General features: G+C 44.7%; 1 protein-coding gene and 1 long non-coding RNA gene across 2 annotated transcripts in view; one reads left to right on the top strand and one right to left on the bottom strand.

Annotated features, from left to right (window-relative positions):
- LOC102456223 (collagen alpha-6(VI) chain-like) overlaps positions 1–19772 on the top strand; it is an 85734-nt gene that overhangs the window by 55865 nt on the left and 10097 nt on the right. The window contains 9 exon segments of the mRNA XM_075921935.1: positions 3–65; positions 267–317; positions 6074–6109; positions 8803–8865; positions 9811–9873; positions 11438–11473; positions 11578–11614; positions 12455–12466; positions 16542–17035. Of these exon segments, the coding sequence (XP_075778050.1) occupies positions 3–65; positions 267–317; positions 6074–6109; positions 8803–8865; positions 9811–9873; positions 11438–11473; positions 11578–11614; positions 12455–12466; positions 16542–17035 (855 nt within the window).
- LOC142827284 (uncharacterized) lies at positions 36–19260 on the bottom strand. Its single transcript, XR_012901921.1, has 3 exons — positions 19150–19260; positions 1575–1673; positions 36–171 (listed from the first exon to the last, which is right to left on the bottom strand). It is a non-coding gene; the product is annotated as an uncharacterized LOC142827284 (long non-coding RNA).

The raw sequence follows: 19772 nt of genomic DNA, 5'->3' as shown, positions 1-19772 counted from the left end.
AGGGAGAACCTGGTGATCCTGGACAGAAAGGACCGAGAGGACCATCAGGTCAATGGGGGATGCAGGTTTGTATTTTATTCTCTTGATGTGCAGAGAGTGGCCAACATCTAGTCCTTCGTTTATAAATCGCCTGTTCAGTTGCTTCTCTCTGCCCTCAAGGCATTTGGGTTGCTACACAGACAAATAAAATAATATAGACATTAATAGCTGGAGTATAACACTGTCAGAAAAAGTAGATGATTTTAAATGCAATGGTCTGCTCACAGGGAGAAGATGGCAATGTTGGATATGGTCGACCAGGAAAGAGAGGAGCAAAGGTAAACACAAAAAAGAAACAATAAATGAAAACTTTTAACTTATTTTTACATTGCTTTAATGGGAGTAAAAGCTGCGGGGGTGGAAAGGAGGGGGGTTCATTATCATCCCTGACTGTAAAGCCTGCAATCTAATCCACACAGACAGGGTTCAAGAATCCACCCGTATGGATCATATTGAAAAATTAGGGCCGGAGGTTGTAAAATCACAGGGAGAGGGCCCATTGTTGCTTTATTTGTCCATCAAGTGCCATGTGTACCTATGTCAACATAGAAACATTAGAAAATAAATTATAAACTCTTAAAGTGAGAGTAAAAGCAGTGATAACCCTACTTAGTCTGTATTGTAGCATTATTGTAGTTTTTCTGTAACAAAGATTTTAATGCTGTCCCTACTCAGGAAGATGTTGCTCTTGCCCCAGGGGGTTCCAGTGTAAAAGGACAAGCAACACACGAAAGGTGCAGACAGCGCCATAACTAGCTAATTTGGTGCCTGCAGCAAGAATATAAAATTGCACCCTCTCAGTTTGAAAAAGATGTGCCCTTAAGGAGACAGCGCCTGTCCTCGGTGCTCCCTCAGCTATGCGCCCGAGGCAAGTGCCTCACTTTCCTTGCCCTTGTTATGGCTCTGGGTTCAGGAGAGGAATACAATCAGATTATATATCCTTCCGTAGATATATTTTATATAGTATATATCTGTTTTACTGTCAAATAAATTTACATCTACTTTCATTAGGAAGGAGGCTGAGGGAAGCCCAAGCTAGGTCTCAGTCTTGCCAGGAGGGAGCTCTGGGCAGGCCTCTGTCTCCCTCAGAGGCTGGGCCTTGACTGAGGTCCCTGGCAGGGTTCTTATAGCCCTAGCCCCGCCCCTTGGCTTCTGGTCAGGTGAGTGGGCGGGGCTAGGCTGGGCCCAAAATGGCTCCCGGAGAGGTTCCTCCGCCTTCAGCTCAGTGAGCATCCCTCCCCCCCTTAAGTCCAGTTTACAGCCTCTGGGACTGGGCCTTTGCTCCTCTGCAGTGCGGGACAGTACATCTACATTTGTGTTGTCCTTCCCTGCCTGGTGTTCCACAGTAAACACGTATGGTTGTAGGGACAAGTACCAGTGCATAATGCAGCTGTTGGTATCCTGCATTCTGTGGAGCCATTTTAGGGGAGAATGGTCCGTAAAGAGATTAAAAGAGTCTCCCAAGAGGTAATATCTTAGTGCCTCAATTTCCCACTTTATTGCTAGGGCTTCCTTTTCATTTATGACGTACTTACGCTCTCGGGGGAACAACTTGCAGCTAATATATAGGACTGGATGTTCTTCACCTTCAACCATCTGGGACAGTACGGCTCCCAGGCCGCAGTCAGACGCATCTGTTTGAACGATAAAAGGTCATGTAAAGTCCGGGCTGAACAACACCTGCTCTCGGCACAGGGTATCTTTCAGGTCTTGGAAGGCGGTCTCACACTCAGTCATCCATCTGACCTTCTGTGGGCTATCTTTAATGAGGAGCACAGTGAGGGGTGCTGCTAGGGATGTGAATTGAGGCACGAAGTGGTGATAATAGCCCACTAATCCCAGGAACTGCCTCACTTTTCTTTTTGTGGTGGGAACCGGATAATTGTGAAAGGCTTCCACCTTGCTCACTAGCGGCTGAACCAGTCCCCTTCCTAACTGATACCCTAGGTGTGTGGTATTTTGCCAACCAATTCTGCACTTTTTTGGGTTGGCTGTCAATTCCACATCTTGGAATGTTCTTAACACCACAGCTACTTGCAGGAGGTGGTTTTCCCAGTCACGACTATAAATTACTACATCGTCCAAGTAAGGGTCCTTGCCACCGGCTGAGAAGTTTTGACTCTTTCAAGGAGAGAAGAAGTAGAACCTGGTCCCCGGGCTCAAATGTTCACTCTTTGGACTGGCGGTTGTAAGCCTGCTCTTGGGACTCTTGGGCGGCATGCAAGTTTTCCTGGGCCAGTGCCCTGGCCTGAGCCAGTCGCTCCTGGAGCTGAACAATGTATTGAAGGAGACCTTGTGACGGTGAGAGGGTCTGCTCCCACGTCTCTCTGATCAGGTCCAGGATTCCCTAGGGACAGTACCCATATAGCAGCTCAAACGGGGCAAACCGAGTTGATGCCTGTGGTACCTCCCGAACAGCTAGTAGTAGTGGGGGCAGCAGCTGGTCCCACTGTTGTACTTCAGAGGGTGGGAACCTCTTTATCATCCCCTTCAAAGTTCGATTAAAACATTCAACTAGATCGTTGGTTTGGGGGTGATACACAGACATTTGTATCTTCTTGATACCCAGCAGGGTACAGACCTGTTGAAGCAGCTGAGAGGTGAAGTTGGCACCCTGGTCGGTCAAAAGCTCTCGGAGGAGTCCCACTCCAGTGAAGATTTTTACTAGCTCCGACGCAGTAGTCCGAGTGTAGATAGTTCAGAGTGGTATTGCTTTAGGGAACTGCGTGGCATAGTCCACTAGAACTAGGATGTAACGAAACCGTGCTTTGCTCTTTGGTAGGGGACCGACCCTCTCACAGGCCACCTGCTCAAAGGGGGGGTCCCTACTACCAGCAGGGGCATTAACGGGGCTTTCCAAACCCCTGGGTCAGCAGATCGCTGGCAGTCTGGACATGACTGACAATAGTCTTTTACCTCGCGATGTACTCCTGGCCAGAAGAACCGCAAGAGCACCCTCACCAGAGTCTTCTCTGCTCCTAGTTGTCCTGCTGCGGGAATATCATGGGCAAGTCGCAAAACTGCTCTGCGATGGTACCAGGGTACAAGCAGTTGAGTCTGGACCTCTTGGGTGTGGGGATCTCATGTGACCCGGTAGAGGTGATCAGCCTTCAACTCAAAGCGAGGCCACTGGCAGGCTTTCTGTGGGTACACCATGGAACCATTGACACTCACCAGCTGTTCGTAGGCTGCCTTCAGAGTGGGGTCATTGCGTTGGTCCCGCGGGAAGTCTGTCAGGGTGAAGGCCTTGGCTTTCACCCCAGGAAGCAAAGGGGGGGGGTCATCGGGCAGCTCGCCCAGTTCCCTCTCCTGATGGCCCATATCCTCGGCCAGCTCCTCTAGCTGGTCTCCTGGTGGGGTTTCCCCCAGAAAGTTTCCTTCTGCCTCGGCTAGGCCTGACAACGCCCCAAGTGCAACTTCCCTAAGAAGATTAGAAAACCCTGGCCAATCCCGACCAAGGATAACAGGGTATGGTAGTGCAGCGGTGACCCCCATGATCATCTCCACAGTCCTCCCCTTTATCGTGAGTAGGACCCTAGCACGGGGATAGGCCGTCACCTCCCCATGTACACAGCGCAGGTATAGCTCCCCGTCTGTCTCTATGCCTTCTGGAAGCACATCTTGGTGAACCAGGGTCTGCCCACAGCCTGAATCAAGGATGGCTGTCATCCCCTGTGGGTCCCCCAGTGCGGGGACGGTGAACCTGATGGGGCTGGTGGGTAGGGCATAAGTTTCTGCTGGGCAGACCTGACCATAGCTGCAGTCCATCTCAACACAGTCGCGCTGAAGGTGTCCCTTGCAGCCCCATGTAAAAGAGGCTCCCAGCCTCGTGATAGCAGGCCGAGTAGGGCTATTGGCCGAAGGGTACCACTGTCATTCTCGTGGCACCGGGCGTGGGGCCGTTGGGCTGTCTCCTTCCTGGAGCTGGTCTGGACGTTCGGCCGGCCGAACCCGAGAGCGCGGAGCTGCCCTTGGTCGGGGTGGAGGCGTCAGTGCTGGGGTGCGTACGCTCATCCCTGGGCTGGGAACAGCAGCACCCGGTCCGATAGGGGTCTCCGCTGCTAAGAAGTCCTCCATCAGGCTGACCACTTCCGACATGCTCGTCGGCCGGTGTCGGAGAACCTAGGCACAACCGCGAGAGGACAGCACCTGAATGAATTGTTCTAGCGCCACCTGCTCCAAGACCTCCTCAGCGGAGCTCTGCTCAGGGTGGAGCCACCGACGACAGAGGTTCTCAGCTTCCTGGGCCACAGCTCTGGGGCCAGCCCTGGGAGCATAGGTCACCGAGCGGCATCGCCAGCGGAAGGTCTCTGGGGAAACGTCCAAGGCATCTAGAATAGCGGTCTTTACCTTCCCATAATCCTGGGCTGCCCCAAGGAGAAGGGCCTGGTACGTGGCTTGAGCTGGTCCAATTAGGTAGGGGGCGAGAAGCATTGCCCATTGGTCTCGGGGCCACTGCATCACCATGGCCATCCACTCTAATACCTCTCAAAGGCCTCGGGATCATCCTCCGGCATCATCTTCTTGAGGCAAACCGGTGCTGACGGCCCAGCAAGCCCTCCTGTTTGGCCCAACGAGGGTCCCTCCAAGCGGGCCCAGCACATGGCCAGCTGCTGAAACCCCTGCTGGTGAAGTTCCTGCTGCTGCGTGGCCATCTGCTCTAAGATCTGCTGCTGCTGAGTGCCCAGCTGCTGAACAAGCTGTTGCTGCACCGCCAGCTTCTTGGTCAGCTGCTGCTGCTGGCTTTCCACCAGGAACTTCAGCAACTTGTCCATCTCCATCTTTGTACACTCCCCACCCCCGCAACTACAGGTCACAATAAAAAAAAACCCAAAGTCCTCTCTCTCTCTCTTTTTCTTTTGTACTACTGAGGCACGTCCTCAACCCCTTACATCAGGGGTGGGATCGATGTACCCACATTCTCCACCATGTGTAAGCCAGTTAAGCTTTCCAGAGGAGTTCCTCTGCCTCCGGCTCAGTGGACGGCCACTCCGCCCCACTACAGGACCCAGCTAGGATAATGTCCAGATTGAACAGACAAAGGGGAGTGAGGCAGGGCGGGGAACAGGTTAGCAGTAAAGATCGTTTATTTATGCAAAGGAACCATCTTAGTGTTTGGAGTCACAGATGCCTGCTCACTGTCCGACTCTTATCTGCTTTCAGGAAAGATCAGTAAAACTTCCCTGGAGTATTTTGTCTGTAGAGTCACTTCCTTTTTCATTAATCAGTGCAATTAGGAGCACATGGCTTGGACATCCTAGTAAAGTACACTGCTTCTTTATGTATATTTAGAATGATACATGCCTGAACTCAGTAAAATAAGGAGGAACAGAGAGCTTTTCGAAAGCTTTTTCTCTTTCTTGCCAGATTCCCTGGACTTCTCTATGCATGTCTTTTAACCTCACCTTAAAACTCCCTTTTTCTGGCAAGACCATCAAGATTAATCCACTTTAATAACATGTTGTTACACCCCAGCTGTACCTCTCCCAAGATGCGATGTGCATCCTGCCCTCTCCCTGCCCCCCACCTCCATGGAGGCCCTTCCCTGCACCCCCTTCCTGAGAAGCATCAGTTACTTCTGACTCTGCCCCACAAAATACTTGCTACATTCTAAGGACTTCGCCAAGAAAGGTGCTTTTATTGAGGATTTAGGGCAGGCAGCTCATTGCAAGGTCAGGTTCTAAACTTCCTGGGCTGCAGATGCATTTTGGATGCAGTGCAACTCCCATTGCAATCAACAGCTGTCTTTTCATCGATTCTATCAGGAGTTGGATCGGGCCTTTTTTGCACAAATTGTTTCATTCTGCTTAAATTATAAGCTTCTTGCATAAGGGGCTGCGTCAGCTTTTGCATTTTGTACAATCCATGTTAGCACCTCAGAAATAATAGCTAGCAATAGTAACACGGTCGCCTGCCCAATGCCAGTTTCAGTGTTTATTACAGCAGTGATTTTTGAAAAGCCAAACAGAGTAGAAAAAACTAAGTAAAAATATAATTGTGATGATAATTCTATTTTATGTACTGTAACTAACAGGGACAAGATGGATTCCCAGGAGAGACTGGACTCAAGGTATTCTACTTCACATTAATGTTGTCACTTTCTGATCAGTGGACTTGGCTCTCCATACTCCAGATCACCACTTTTGCATTAACAGCACTGTGCTGCAGTTATAGTATGTTTGCATAAAATCGGGATACCAAAGTGGAGTCTGTAAGAATGGCAATAAGTTTCAATAATACACTTTTGCTAGAAAAAGAAAAGTAACATTCTTGGTCTTTCATGAGAAGAAAGTCCTGATTTATCTGTCAACATCTTGTACTGAAATTCTTTGTGATACTAAAGCACTACAAAGATTTTTCTTCTGTCTGATCGCCTTACTGCCTGGAGATTTTTAACAGTTTTTTTTTAATTTATCACTTTTAATTATTGTGTGTCATTTCTGAAGTTCTTGCTAGAGTCAAATCTTATTTAGAGATGTGCTAGAAAAGCCTCTGGGAACATGATTCTCCAAATTAGGAATAGACAAGTGTTGTGTCTGCCAATGTAGGAGTATGTGTCCCACTTCTTCCTGTTGTTAATGTGGAGCAGGAAGCAGACGATGTCAGCAGTTACAAAGAACAGTTATCCCAACAAAGCGCTAGAAAAAATTCCTAGATAATATCTTGCACAGCTTTACATACACTTTTGCGTTGTGTGTGATATAGTCCATTGAAGCTATATATATGAAATATGCATGATTTGTTCTGTGCACACATATGAAATATGACATCAGTGTGTTGCATAAGTGATGGTGAAAATATGCGGGTATGTATGTTTATATAGATCAACTAAATTATTTGGCTAAGCCCAGCCCATAGTAGAAAGAGAGAACAGTTGTCAAATGTGGATCTGTATCAGGATTTGGATTGTGAACATGTTTCCTCAAAGTTCACACGTTGAGATCCAGACTTTTAGTTCAGGTCCATCTCTAAAAATCAATCTATTTCCAAAGTAATCGGGTGGAGGGTGAATGGCTGGCCTGTGGAGTCATGTCCCCATCCCTACCCCTTCCATGCCCATAGGAGCCCAGCCACCATTGTCAGCTGCTGGCCCCTACCCAAGGCTAGCGCCTTCCTTACCTAGCACCAAGCAGCTACCCACACCAGCTTCCCCCTCCCAGCTCTGGGGCACCGGCAACCTCATCTGCCTCCCCAGCCTCCAGAGCACTGAGCAGCCACATGGCTCCAGCTCCCCCAGAGCAGCTGTGCAGCCAAACACTCCAACCTCTGGAACAGGGGCAGGAAAGCAGCCCTGGCCCTCAGAGGAGCTGGGTGACTGCACCTCGGCCCCATCCTTCCTGGCCAGGTAGAGCATGGAAAGGACCACCCCTGTCTTTTTGGGAAGGCAATGTCTTTGCTTGCCTACATTACCCACGATCTGTGGCAATTAGTTAAGGGCCAGCTCACTCCTTGCTTTCCTGCATCAATAAGGTTCCACTGCACAGTGCCTGTGATGGTCTGCTCCCCGATACTGAACTGGGGGTAGTTATGAATAGGCTTGGAAGAATACCTTTTAATTTATGATAATTTTTAAAAGCATTTTTCTTCAATTTGGGGAGGGCAGGTTCCAATTTGAATTTTCACAGTTGCAAGAGATTACAGGGTCAGACAAATTTATTAAATATCAGCAGACACCTATTTTAAAAAATAGTTTTATAACCATTAAAACACAAATTGCCAACTTCATATGTAAAAATGTGTAAATAGCCTTATATCAAATTCTAGTTTGCTCTTAAGCAGCATTACTTTATCTTGTAAATTCCTGTTATTATTGATAGAAATGTTTTTCTAGTCAATTTGTAGGTGTACAGAGAAATTGATGTTTATCAACATTTACTTGTAAAAATCAAATCCTTCTAAGTTATGGAGATGTTATTAGGTGCGTAGACAAGCTTAGGTGGCAGAGGGTCAGTGTTTAGAACCATTATGTGTTAACAAAAAAATCAGACATAGAGTGTTAGCAAACTAAATAAACAGCCATTTCTATGAAGAAAGCATAAGAACTTAAAAATTCCCTGCTGACACCACAAAACATGCACTTTCTGAAAGAATCATTTGGGGTACGTCTAGACTACATGCCTCTGTCGCCAGAGGCATGTAGATTAGGCTATCAGACATAGTAAAATGAAGCGGCGATTTAAATAATCGCCGCTTCATTTAAATTTACATGGCTGCCGCGCTGAGCCGACAAACAGCTGATCAGTTGTTTGTCGGCTCAGCGCGATAGTCTGGATGCGCAGGTGGCGACATCAAATGTATTTGTCGACCACCCAGGTATACCTCATCCCAGGAGGCATACCTGGGTGGTCAACAAATACCTTTGATGTCAACACCCGCGCGTCCAGACTATCGCGCTGAGCCGACAAACAGCTGATCAGCTGTTTGTCGGCTCAGCACGGCAGCCATGTAAATTTAAATGAAGCGGCGATTATTTAAATCGCCGCTTCATTTTACTATGTCTGGTAGCCTAATCTACATGCCTCTGGCGACAGAGGCATGTAGTCTAGACGTACCCATTGTGGGGTATGGTTAAAACAGACCACACACAGTGCTACTTGAATGTATATGTACTTTCATACATACTGATTTCATACCAGTCTCTGTGCTCTTAAAAGCGAGATGTATGAATGGAAGAAATAAAGAGCAATAGCCATTTCTTGAGTTCACATTTTTGTTTTAACATAATAGCCATTTTCACATTTTAATTTTTCTGTATCTAATTAGGGTGAAATTGGAGATGCAGGCATTTCAGGAGAACCTGGGCCAAAAGGGTCAAGAGGAAAAATGGTAAGAACACTTTTGTAGTCTTTTATGATTATTGATTTGTCTTGAGGTTGGCTTGTTCGTGCAGAAATACCCTGTCATTTTACCTGCCCAAGTGGTAGAAATCTATTTTAATTGATGTCAGGTATCAGAGGGGTAGACGTTTTAGTCTGGATCTGCAAAAGTGACAAGGAGTCCTGTAGCACCTAAGATGCTTTTATTTTAATTGGGTATCTTTTACCATGCTGAATTTATGTGCATTACATCTCGTGGAAGCACAATAGTCCAGATCCTGCACTCTGATGCAATTGCTTTATGCACATTAGCACATCTAAAACAGTTATAGCCAGCTATGGGAGATCAACCTAGTGCAAGAAGCGGCCTTTGGTGGCCTATGGTTTGACGCCATGGCTGTCTCTTCAGTACAGTGTAATGGACCACTGCCTTGTATGGTCTTTACAATTTGTGCTGTTTATGCTAAACAATCTGTTTAAACAACCTTGCATTTTTCTGTGATGCTGGGAGTACTTTCCTTAGACCTGAAGAACTGTGTGTGACTTGAATGCTTTTCCCTCTCACTAACTGAAGATGGTCCAGTAAAAGATATTATATCACCCACCTTGTCTCTATTTGGCTTTGGCTACTGTCAGAAGAACCAATATCGTGCTAGAGGGACCATTGGACTGACCAAGTATGGCCATTCTTATGACCCATGGAAGACTAGTGTAGCACAGAGCTGGCTCCAGGTCAGGGAAACATAGTCTAATTATCTTATAGAAATACTGTGGATGGCTGATGTTACAGGGAAGTTAGCAGAGTAGGCCAATATATTCACAGAATTGAATAGAGTTAAAGGCATGTAAAGCAATAATGGGATGGAGAACTGGGCCCCAGAAGAGAGAAATACACAATACTATCAGAGTGCTATATATACCATTTGTAGATTGTAATTTATGTTAATATTTCCAGGGTGTTGCAGGTTTTCCTGGTGAGAAGGGTATTCCAGGAGGCCCGGGACCTCAGGGACGCAGGGTACGAATTGACTACATAAATTTATGTAATTTTTTTGCATAAAAAGTTACTCGCTTTAAATTTGAAGATGGGGATCAGTGATTTTTTTCATGTCTCAGGCTACACAGTATTATTATGTCTATACTCGCGGCTCCTTGCAGCTACATTGATTATTTTCAGGAATAACGGCATTGTGCAAGAGGGTTTTTCTTGTGCAAGAACGGGCAGTGTAGCAGCTCCTTCTGGCACAAGAACCTCTTCTACAAAAATGGCGGCTCATTAGGTATGCAAATGAGGGTCAGCGATATTCCACGCTTAGCCTCATTTGCATATTTCTCGTGCAAGAAGCTGCAAGTGTAAACATTGCCTATGTGTTCAATAGTCTAAATCTATGATATACGAAGGAGAATGTTTGTATGTTTGCTTTCATAACTTGGACACTATAAGAGCTACCGCAACCAAACTTTGCATGGGATAACCTTTCATCCAGGAGAAGGTTTTAAGGTACTGTGGGAGGGAAGAGATGAGAGACCGACGCCTCTCCCTGGGGCTGCACGGAGCCTGGCAGCGCGGGGAGAAGCGGCTTCGCGTGGGAAGTGGCGGGGACAGTCACTCACTAAGGCCAGCAGAGGGACAAGGAAGCAGAGGGCGGGCTCGGGCGCCTGCGGCAGGTGCATGACTTTCTTCCCTCTCCCTCCCCTCCGGCTCCTCACAACAGTTATATCAACTGTCCCGAGCAACGCCGGGTGACTCCAGCTAGTCATTAATACACTCACATTCTGGGGTGTCAAAGATAGATATAGGTTCTTGATTGTCACTTTGAAAATGCTAATTATGTATGTTTGCTAGCAGTATGAAATAAATGTGTGAGTCTGCATGTATATCGTATTATCTTACCATACTTCAAACTAAAATATTGAAAAAAGGTCCAAAGTTCATGCGTGTAATTGCATGTTTGAATTTTCAAATTATGCAGCTGAGACTACAAATCAGTTATTTGTACACGAAAATTTGTACATACTATTTAGAAGCCCAAATCTAATTTTATATGCAATTAGGAACATATATCTGTTTTTTGGAATTTTTCTATCCTTTTCAGATGTTTGCAACTTGCTGTTTTCAGGCTGGAATTCAAAGATCCCAAAAGAAGTGAGCTGAGATTTCACTCATGTCAGAAATTGAATCTGGACTCCATTCTTGTTTTCAGTCATTACTGCTGCTTCTGCCCAGTAGCGTCATACAAGGATACATTAGCCTGACGTTTAGGGGCAGCAACATAGCATCTGATTTTCAAGGATGTTGCGCACTTGAATTCAAATATATATAATATATATAATTCTTCTTTCTCTCCCTAAACCCCACTAAAATAAAATAACTCCCTGTTTTCCTTTTTGAGTATCATGATCCCAATATTTGGAACTGCTACAATAAATAAATTGCTACAATAACAGAATAAATATTAAATTAAAAGAGATAAAATACACAGGTCTTGTTTTACAAGTTATCCTTGCAATTTAATTACTGTAATTATCCTTGTGATTGAAAACATTCAATTACGTAGTAATCTATAATCTTGTGCTTCTAGGGTCGGAAAGGAACAATGGGACTCAACCCTTTTCAAGTATGTATCTCTGGCATATTCTATATTAAATGTATATTTAAAAATAGCCCACTTCATCAGCAAAAAAATCCTTTCCTTGTCCATGTTTTGTTTCTGTTCTGCAGCCATGTGAGCTCATTGACTACCTGCGCAAAAACAGCCGTAAGTACTATATCTTGCTTTATAGAATTCCATCACCAAAGGGCCAGCACTTGAAATGATATTTTAGGGTAAGAAAATGAAGAGGTGTAGGGAGGAGGGGTTTAGATTTATTAGGAACTGGGGACAGTTTTGGGAGAGGGGGAGCCCATACAGAAAGGATGGGCTCCACCTAAACCAAGGTGGATCCAGGCTGCTGGCACTAAACATTAAGGGTATGTCTACACTACCCTCCTAATTCGAACTAGGAGGGTAATGTAGGCATACCACACTTGCAAATGAAGCCCAGGATTTGAATTTCCCGGGCTTCATTTGCATAAGCCGGGCGCCGCCATTTTTAAATCCTGGTTCGTTCGAACCCCATGCCGCATGGCTACACGCGGCACGGACTAGGTAGTTCGGACTAGGCTTCCTAGTCCAAACTACCGTTACTCCTCATTCCACGAATCTTGATTTTCAGTGCAAGTTCAGCTAAACTGGGCTAAACAGAAAATATTTGGCTGAGCATTAGAATATTTCACTCCAGTGTCTTGAACCATGAAATTTGCTGAAACAGAAACTCAAGAGTTTACATAATTTGCTGAGTTCTATCTATTTCTTAAACTCTGTTAGACACCAGACACAGCAGAAACATACAGTAGGAACATGCAATGCATATTAAGGGAATTCCATGTGCACTTAATAATTTCCACTGAAACTAAAGAGTGTTTTGCATTCTAAGAGAATTCTGTAAAATTATAGGTGGGCAATTTGTGATGCTAACAGTTTTCTTTTTCAAAGTTATTTTAGGACTGTTTTAAAAACATGCTGTATAATAATTTCCCATCTTTTTCTTTTATTTAGCTTGTTGGCAGGGTAAGTACTTTTTATCATTATATTGTTTGAACCAAAATCTTAAAAAGTATCCATGTGTCTGGAAAAGGTGGTTTAGATCAGTGGTGCACAACTTTTTTCCTGGCACAACCCTCTGGCGTTGCACTTTTTAAAGCTCCCCACCTCCTTGTAGATCAACTCCTGTTTGACTGTGGATAATTTAAGCTGAACAACTGAAGCTCTGCAATTCCATAAAGAGAGCATGCCACTTGTTCCTTGCTCATCATATCGCTACGTCTTAATTCTGTCAGACTTTTCTTCCACTTGGCATTCCCTTCTGCTTTAATTATTCAATGATAGCTACCCCTGAGCTTGCTGAACTAATGCAGATTTGAAAATAAATATTAACCTGTTTTACCTCTTTTTTTCACTTCAGGAAAGCTAGTGCTGATTATGTGAATCCCCATTGCCTAATATTGTATCAGCAGAGTCTAGATAAGACAATGTACACTAGAATTCAGTTGATCCCTGTCAATCTTGATATTTTGTTCAGTTGATCTCTATTTGTCTATCTCAATATCTTACTATCCAGCTAGAGCCAAAAAAACATTAAGAAAATAACACTTAGGTCTAGGTCCTGTGTTCTTCTGAGTTATTCTAGTTCTATTTGTGACCTGATTTTGAGAGATGCTGAACAGCTGCATTTCCATTCAATGCAGTGGGAGATGCAGGTGATCAACACCTCTGAAATTTAGACCATTAGCATAAAGATACTTATGGTGTAACTCTTCGGATCACTTGCCTTTTAACCACGCATACTGAAAATTCTGTCATTTACCCTGCAGCCCTCACATGAGTTACTTCCATCATGTGAGCTGTTCAGCAGTGATTACAAAGGTTTTACTTCTATGGCTCTTTATGAGGTTTACTCACATTTAAGGATTTGACCTTAAAACTTCATTTGTCCTTCTCAGTATCTGCTGAAGTATATATTATCCAAGGCCACTTTGCAAACAAATATACTTGGAGATGATTGTCAAGTCCCTTGGGAAAACCTGCCCCATTGTTTTCTTCTCCTCTCATTCCCAGAAGTTCCTACTGAGTTTCTTGGGCTATATCTACATTTCAGGCTTCTTTCAGAAGATGATCTTCTGGAAAAACTTATTTCAAAAGAGAGCATCCACAAGGCAAATGCATTACAAAAAAGCGATCTGCTTTTTCGAAAGATAGCATCTAATCAATGTGGACTCTCACATTTAAGTTGTGATTACTTTGGATGGAGTGGTCACCAGGGCACCTATTCTTTGAGTCCACCAACCTTGGAATAAAGGGGATTGGACATGTGATTAGAATGGCTGCTTCTTTTTAATGGATTAGAGTGATTGATGTGTGCTGTGATATCCCCAGATCCTGAGATTGCTGCATCCACAGCAGAAGTGAGAAATCAGTATTCATCTTGTAATTAAGAATTTCTTCACATTGAGCATCACCCTGGCAACTGTTCACATGAATTTACTGTCCTCAGAATTTGCATCTATTTGCAATTCTAGATGTATTGGAGTTAGTAGGCCAGTGCACAGAAACAAAAAGGAGATATTCTTCTTCTTTTAGTTTAATTTCCACAAATCCTTTAAGTTTACAGTGCAATCCATCATCAAGTCTCCTCATATAAATGTTTTCAACTTATATTCTACTGGCCTTCCCTTGTATGTTTCTGAACTGTTTCTTGGTGTATTAGTATCCTTGATTCTTTGCATCATTTGTCTTTGAAATTGGTAAAGCCCCCTTATAGCTAATCTTCTTGAATGTTATAATTGCCAGTTCCAGAGAACTATATGTTTTTACTTTGTATCTTTCTCATATATCTTTGTGTCTTGTTTAGGGATGTCAAAATATGGATATTTAACTAATTGAGTAGTCGATGGAATTTTTATCAGCTACTCGATAAGTAGATAGGCAGCCCAGCTCAGTTCCAGGTTGTGCTGAGAGTGGGATCAAACCCCGCTGCAGCTCTGCAATATAAAAGGCAGTATGAGCCAGGAACCTGGGCCAATGGGAACTGTGGGGGCAGTGCCTGTGGACATTGGCACTATGGGTCATATATACTGCCTACCAACCCCTCTGTGTAGGGACCAGACAAGGAGGCTGCTTCTGGGAGCCATGTGTAGCCAGGACTGTCCTGTATGTCAACTTCAGTTTGGAACATGTGTTAATAACACCATACAGTGAAATCTTATAACTTTACAGACAGCATTGCTGCACGCATTTTATCAGGGCAATAATGACCAGTGAAGATGGAAAATAATCCATCACCATCCTCTTCATAACAGCCCTTTATATATTTTAAGACTGTTACCAGGTCCCTCTCAGTCTTCTTTTCTCAGGACTACACATGCCCATTCTTTTAACCTTTCCTGACAGGTCAGCTGTTCTAAACTTTTTATCTTTTTTGTTGCTTTTCTCTGTATTTTCTCCAGTTTGTCCATATCTCTTTAAAAGCGCGGTACCTGTAACTAGATGTGATACTTTTACTGAGGCTTCGCCAGGCTTGTTGGGAGGGTCGAGGGGGGAAGAGGCTTGCCCCTTTAAGGGTGTCCATTTTTAATTCTGTTCTCTCCGCGGCACACCTCCAACTGCCTCCTGGCACACCAGTGTGCCACGAAACACACTTTAAGAAACACTGGTGTAGCTGAAGTCAAAATAGCTTAATTCAGCTTTTGGTGCTGTCTACACAGCAGGAAGTTGAAGGAAGAACATTCTTCCTTCAAATTCCCTTACTCTTTGTGAAATGAGGTTACAGGAGTTGAAGTAAGAACTCCTCTATCTTGAAATTATTTTGAAATAATGGCTTGCTGTGTAGCTGAGCTCTTGGTTATTTTCGAATAACATGAATTACTGGAGTAGCATGTGTAGACATAGCCTTAGTTTGTTAAAGAAACTCTTGGCTGCATCTAGACTGCCATGATTTTGCACAAATACTTTTAACGAAAAAGTTTTTCCGTTAAAAGAATTTGCGCCAGAGAGCGTCTATACTGGCATGTGCCTTTGCACAAGAGATGTGCTTTTGCGCAAAAGCATCCATGCCAGTATAGATGCTCTCTTGCGCAAGAAAGCTCCGATGGCCATTTTAGCTATCGGGCTTTCTTGCACAAGAAATTAACTTGGCTGTCTACACTGGCCCTCATGCGCAAGAATACTTGTGCAAGAGGGCTTATCCCTGAGCAGGAGTGTCAGAGTATTTGCGCAAGAACCACTGATTTTGTCCAGTACAAAGTCAGTGTTCTTGAGCAAATAGTCGCGGCCCGTGTGGACAGGCAGCAAGATTTTGCACAAAAGCGGTCACTTTTGCGCAAAATCTTGCCAGTCTAGATGCAGCCCTTGTGTTTCTCTTTTCTCAGAGGTTTATCTTATGTGTAGGTGCCATCTAGGTTCTCTTTATGGCCCATACAATGAGCTTAGGTTACAGTTTGCTTTCTGTTCACTAGCTTTATTTTCAGCTCTGTCTTTTCTAACACCACATGTCTCTACCATTGGGAGTCACTAAACATACTGAAACGTTAATCATAGAAGTACTTCATGCTTTGCTAAGGTTTAGTGTTGCATTTCAGTAAAGTACAGTTGACATGGTAGACCCCATTGTGCCTGATGAGCATGGACCGAGGGTAATACAGAACTATGTTACCACAGGAAGTGCTCCAAGAATGATTGTGCCTTTGGAAACAATCCTTTCTGGACAGAAAGAAAAATGCTCCATAATCCCTCTCTGCACTCAGTCAGTTTTGCAAGCCTGTATATAGGATGGAAGGGGACATACCGTTGATTTTGGTTTCTTCCTACCCCTCTCTTTTCTCCTCCCCCATTCGAAGGAGTACAGGGACTACAGTTGTGTCCCCCAATTCCACTCTTCAGTGCAGTGTCTTAAAAAATCTCATTGCATTCATGAACTATAGCCCAGCACCATTTGACCTTGTATCATTTTCTGTAGAGTGAATCCGTAGATAGCATCATGTTGCATGCTATCTAGGGAAAGCAACATTAAATAGTTATTAGTCACTTGAAAATAGCTTGCATTTTTTTTATCTTCTGTGATGTTTATAACAACTGTTTTATGTTCTAGGAAAACCGGAATGTCCAGTGTATCCAACAGAACTAGTGTTTGCTTTGGACATATCCCAGGATGTCACATCCCAGTTATTTGAAAGAATGAGAGAAATTGTAACATCAGTAGTGAATCACATCAAAATTAGGGAAAGCAACTGCCCCGTGGGAGCCAGAGTCGCTATTGTATCCTACAATTCCAATATCCATTATCTGATCCGCTTCTCTGAGTTCTACAGTAAGAACCAGCTCCTTACCAAAATTAAAAATCTGGCTTATGAGAGGTCTTCAAGTGAACGGAATATTGTCAACGCAATGAGATTTGTTGCCAAGCATATTTTCAAACGAACTCTCCCAAGTCCTAATGTCAGAAAAATAGCAGTGTTTTTCAGCAATGGGCCATCTGTAAATGAAGTGGCTGTTAACACAGCAGTTCTAGAGTACAGTGCATTTGATATTGTTCCAGTGGTTATTGCTTTTAATGATGTGCCCATCATCAGAAGTGCTTTCATGGTAAGAAATCCACTAACATTTTCTTTTTGATGTTCAGTAATAAGACTTTGTATTTCACAGCCTTCAAAACATAGTGGGGTCACATTCAACTTTTGGTGTAACTCCATTGTCTTCAGCGGAGTTACATCCAGAACAGAACTGGCCCACAGTATTGGTTATTGTGATCATATATGGGACCAAATCCTGCAGCACTTCCATGAATAGTCCTTATTAATGCTAGTGATTGCATTAAAGTTAGTACACATACTTGTATAAGGATTGTGCATCCTGTAAGATTCTTAATCAGCGTATTCAATAAATTCAGGAAAACTTGGCCTGATTCTCCACTGGCTTACACCTTATATTGTCTGTCGTTTACCCCTGTTCAAAGTGAATGCAGAATGACAGTAAAACTACCAAACCAGTGTGGGGGTGTTTTCCACGGGGAGGAGGGAGGTTAAAAGATAATTATGCAAGGGGCAAAGCAGTGGAGAATCATTACTGTGTGGTAGCTTGCAGAGATATCACTGACTACATAATCTAAAGATAGCACAGAGTTGCAGCTGTACCTGGGGGTATTATTTGGCCTGCTGAATCTTGATTAATGTTGATGTGTGAAATTGAAAGAACCCAAGTTGATTGTCAACAACCAAATTGAGTTGGTAGGGGGAGGAGGTGTCAGACTGAAAAAAGTATCTTTATTGCTGATTGTGCAAACATGATATGAAAATCATTAAGGCACACTTAAAATGGAGAGCCATAAGTTAGTCATTATCTTTAGGATGGCAGAGAAATTTAAGCTTGGATTTCCCAACAAAACATATCAAAGAGCAGATCTGGGCAGTTTGCATAGGTTTAGGAGCAATGACTTTTATGTTACTATATTTTTATTTTATTGTAATAGTCAGTGCAACTTTAATGTTGCTTTAACATGGATTGAGGTATCTAAGATTAGGTGCAGTTCCTGTCCAGCTATCTAACGTCCAGTTACCACAGTATAATTATAGGGTAACACTGTCCAGGGCCAAATGCTGATCACATGGGCAAAATTAGCAGGATTTGAGCCGTTACAGCACTCACTACACAGTGTATAAAAATGTATTCTGTATTAGTGCTACTCTAGTACATCCTCTGAAGAGATGGTTCTTTTGAAGCATTTTTTTGCTGGAAGGGAGAAAAATCAGTTTGAATCTTCCAGTTTCAACATTCTGTGCTTTGAGATTGTAAAAATGACTTTCAGAAGAGCAGGAGAAAGACTGGAAGCCAAACCAAAAGATATAGTTGCCACTATTAAGATAAATCAGTTTAACAAGGGGATGTGGGGTACACAGCCACCATCCAGGGAGCCCCTCTGCAGCAGGATGCGGCACCTGCCTCAGTTTCCCCTTGGAATCCACTTGTGTAAAGGAATGTTGTCTTCAATCCTGTAGAAAGGTCTTCATTCCCCAGTCACCCACCCAAGAGTCACAAACCTCTAGGTCCCTGTTCCTTTAGCCTCTGTTCCAGGCCTCACTCTCCAAGACTCGTGACTCTTCTCCTGTAGCCTCAAGGCAGGTCTTCTGGGACAGAACTCTCCATAGCATCCCACAGAGCCAGGCTTTCTACCTGGTGAGTCCTACCCCTGCTCAGGGAACGTCCGTTCAGGACAACCCCCTTGTTCATGGCTCCGCTTCCTCCAGTCCTACACTGAGCCTTGTGCAAAGGGGCTTCCTCTAGTGTATTCACAGAGACCACTCTGCCTGTAACCCAGGGGTGGGCAATAATTTTTAATGGGGGAGCCACGCCAAGATTTTGGCAAGTGCTCAAAGCCACATTTCTACCAAGAGGGCTTGGGATCTCAGACAGAAGTTTGATGCAGAAGGGAGCTTGGTGTAGGAGCCTGGGGTGCAGGAGAAGATGTGGAGGCTGAGGAGTTTGGGTGAAGAAGGGGGTTGTGATCTGGGCCAGAGGCTTGGAGTGCAGAGTCCAGGAGGAAGTATGGGTGAGGGAGGGGCTCTAGGAGGGGGTGCAAGTAATGGGAGGCAGTTGTGACTGGAGAAAACGGATACTGAGAGTTTGGGTGCTGGCCTGAGGCAGGTGGCTGAGGGGGGCAGAGCGGGGGTGCCAGAGGCAGGCTCTGGCTGGGAGGCACTTACCTAGGCAGTTGCCAGCCAGCAGCCCTTCAGGAACATGGAGGCTGCAGTCGCAAGCTGCTCCATGTGGTTCTGCTCAGGGCAAGGTGAAGTAGTGTGTGTGGAGAGGAGAGGAGGCTTCATTGGCTGCCCTTGCAGCCAGCAAAATATCTCAGCTGCTATTGGTCAAAAACTGGCCAATGGGAGCTAAGAGATTTTGCTGAGGGCTGGGGCAGAACACAGCCTCCCTCCTTGCTCCCAAAATAGAGCAGGCACACTTAAAGCGGCTGTCTCTCCACAGTGCTTAAGGGTTTCAGCAAGGCAGCCGCAGGCTGGATCCAGTGTCTTGGCCCACTGGCAGCCTCTTGCCTACCCCTGCTGTAGCCCCTGCCCCCAGGATCCACCCTCCAGCATCAATGTTCCTTGTTTGGGGCTCAAGTTCTCTCAACCGGCCAGGTCCTTCTCCTTCCTCAGGTGCTTGGCGGTTCGGTCCATCAGTGGCTATTAGCCAGGGTGGGTAGGAATGGTGTCACTAGCCTCTGTTTATCTGGAGGTGGGTGACAAGGGAGGGATCAGGTGAGGATTACGTGTGGTGTTCCCTCCCTTTGCGGCACCTGCATTGGCCACTGTCTGCAGACAGGATACTG

This window comes from Pelodiscus sinensis, chromosome 2, assembly GCF_049634645.1.
Source record: "Pelodiscus sinensis isolate JC-2024 chromosome 2, ASM4963464v1, whole genome shotgun sequence".
Lineage (NCBI taxonomy): Eukaryota > Metazoa > Chordata > Testudines > Trionychidae > Pelodiscus > Pelodiscus sinensis.
The sequence above is the reverse complement of the archived record's forward strand: the minus strand, read 5'-3'. Positions and strand labels throughout refer to the sequence as shown.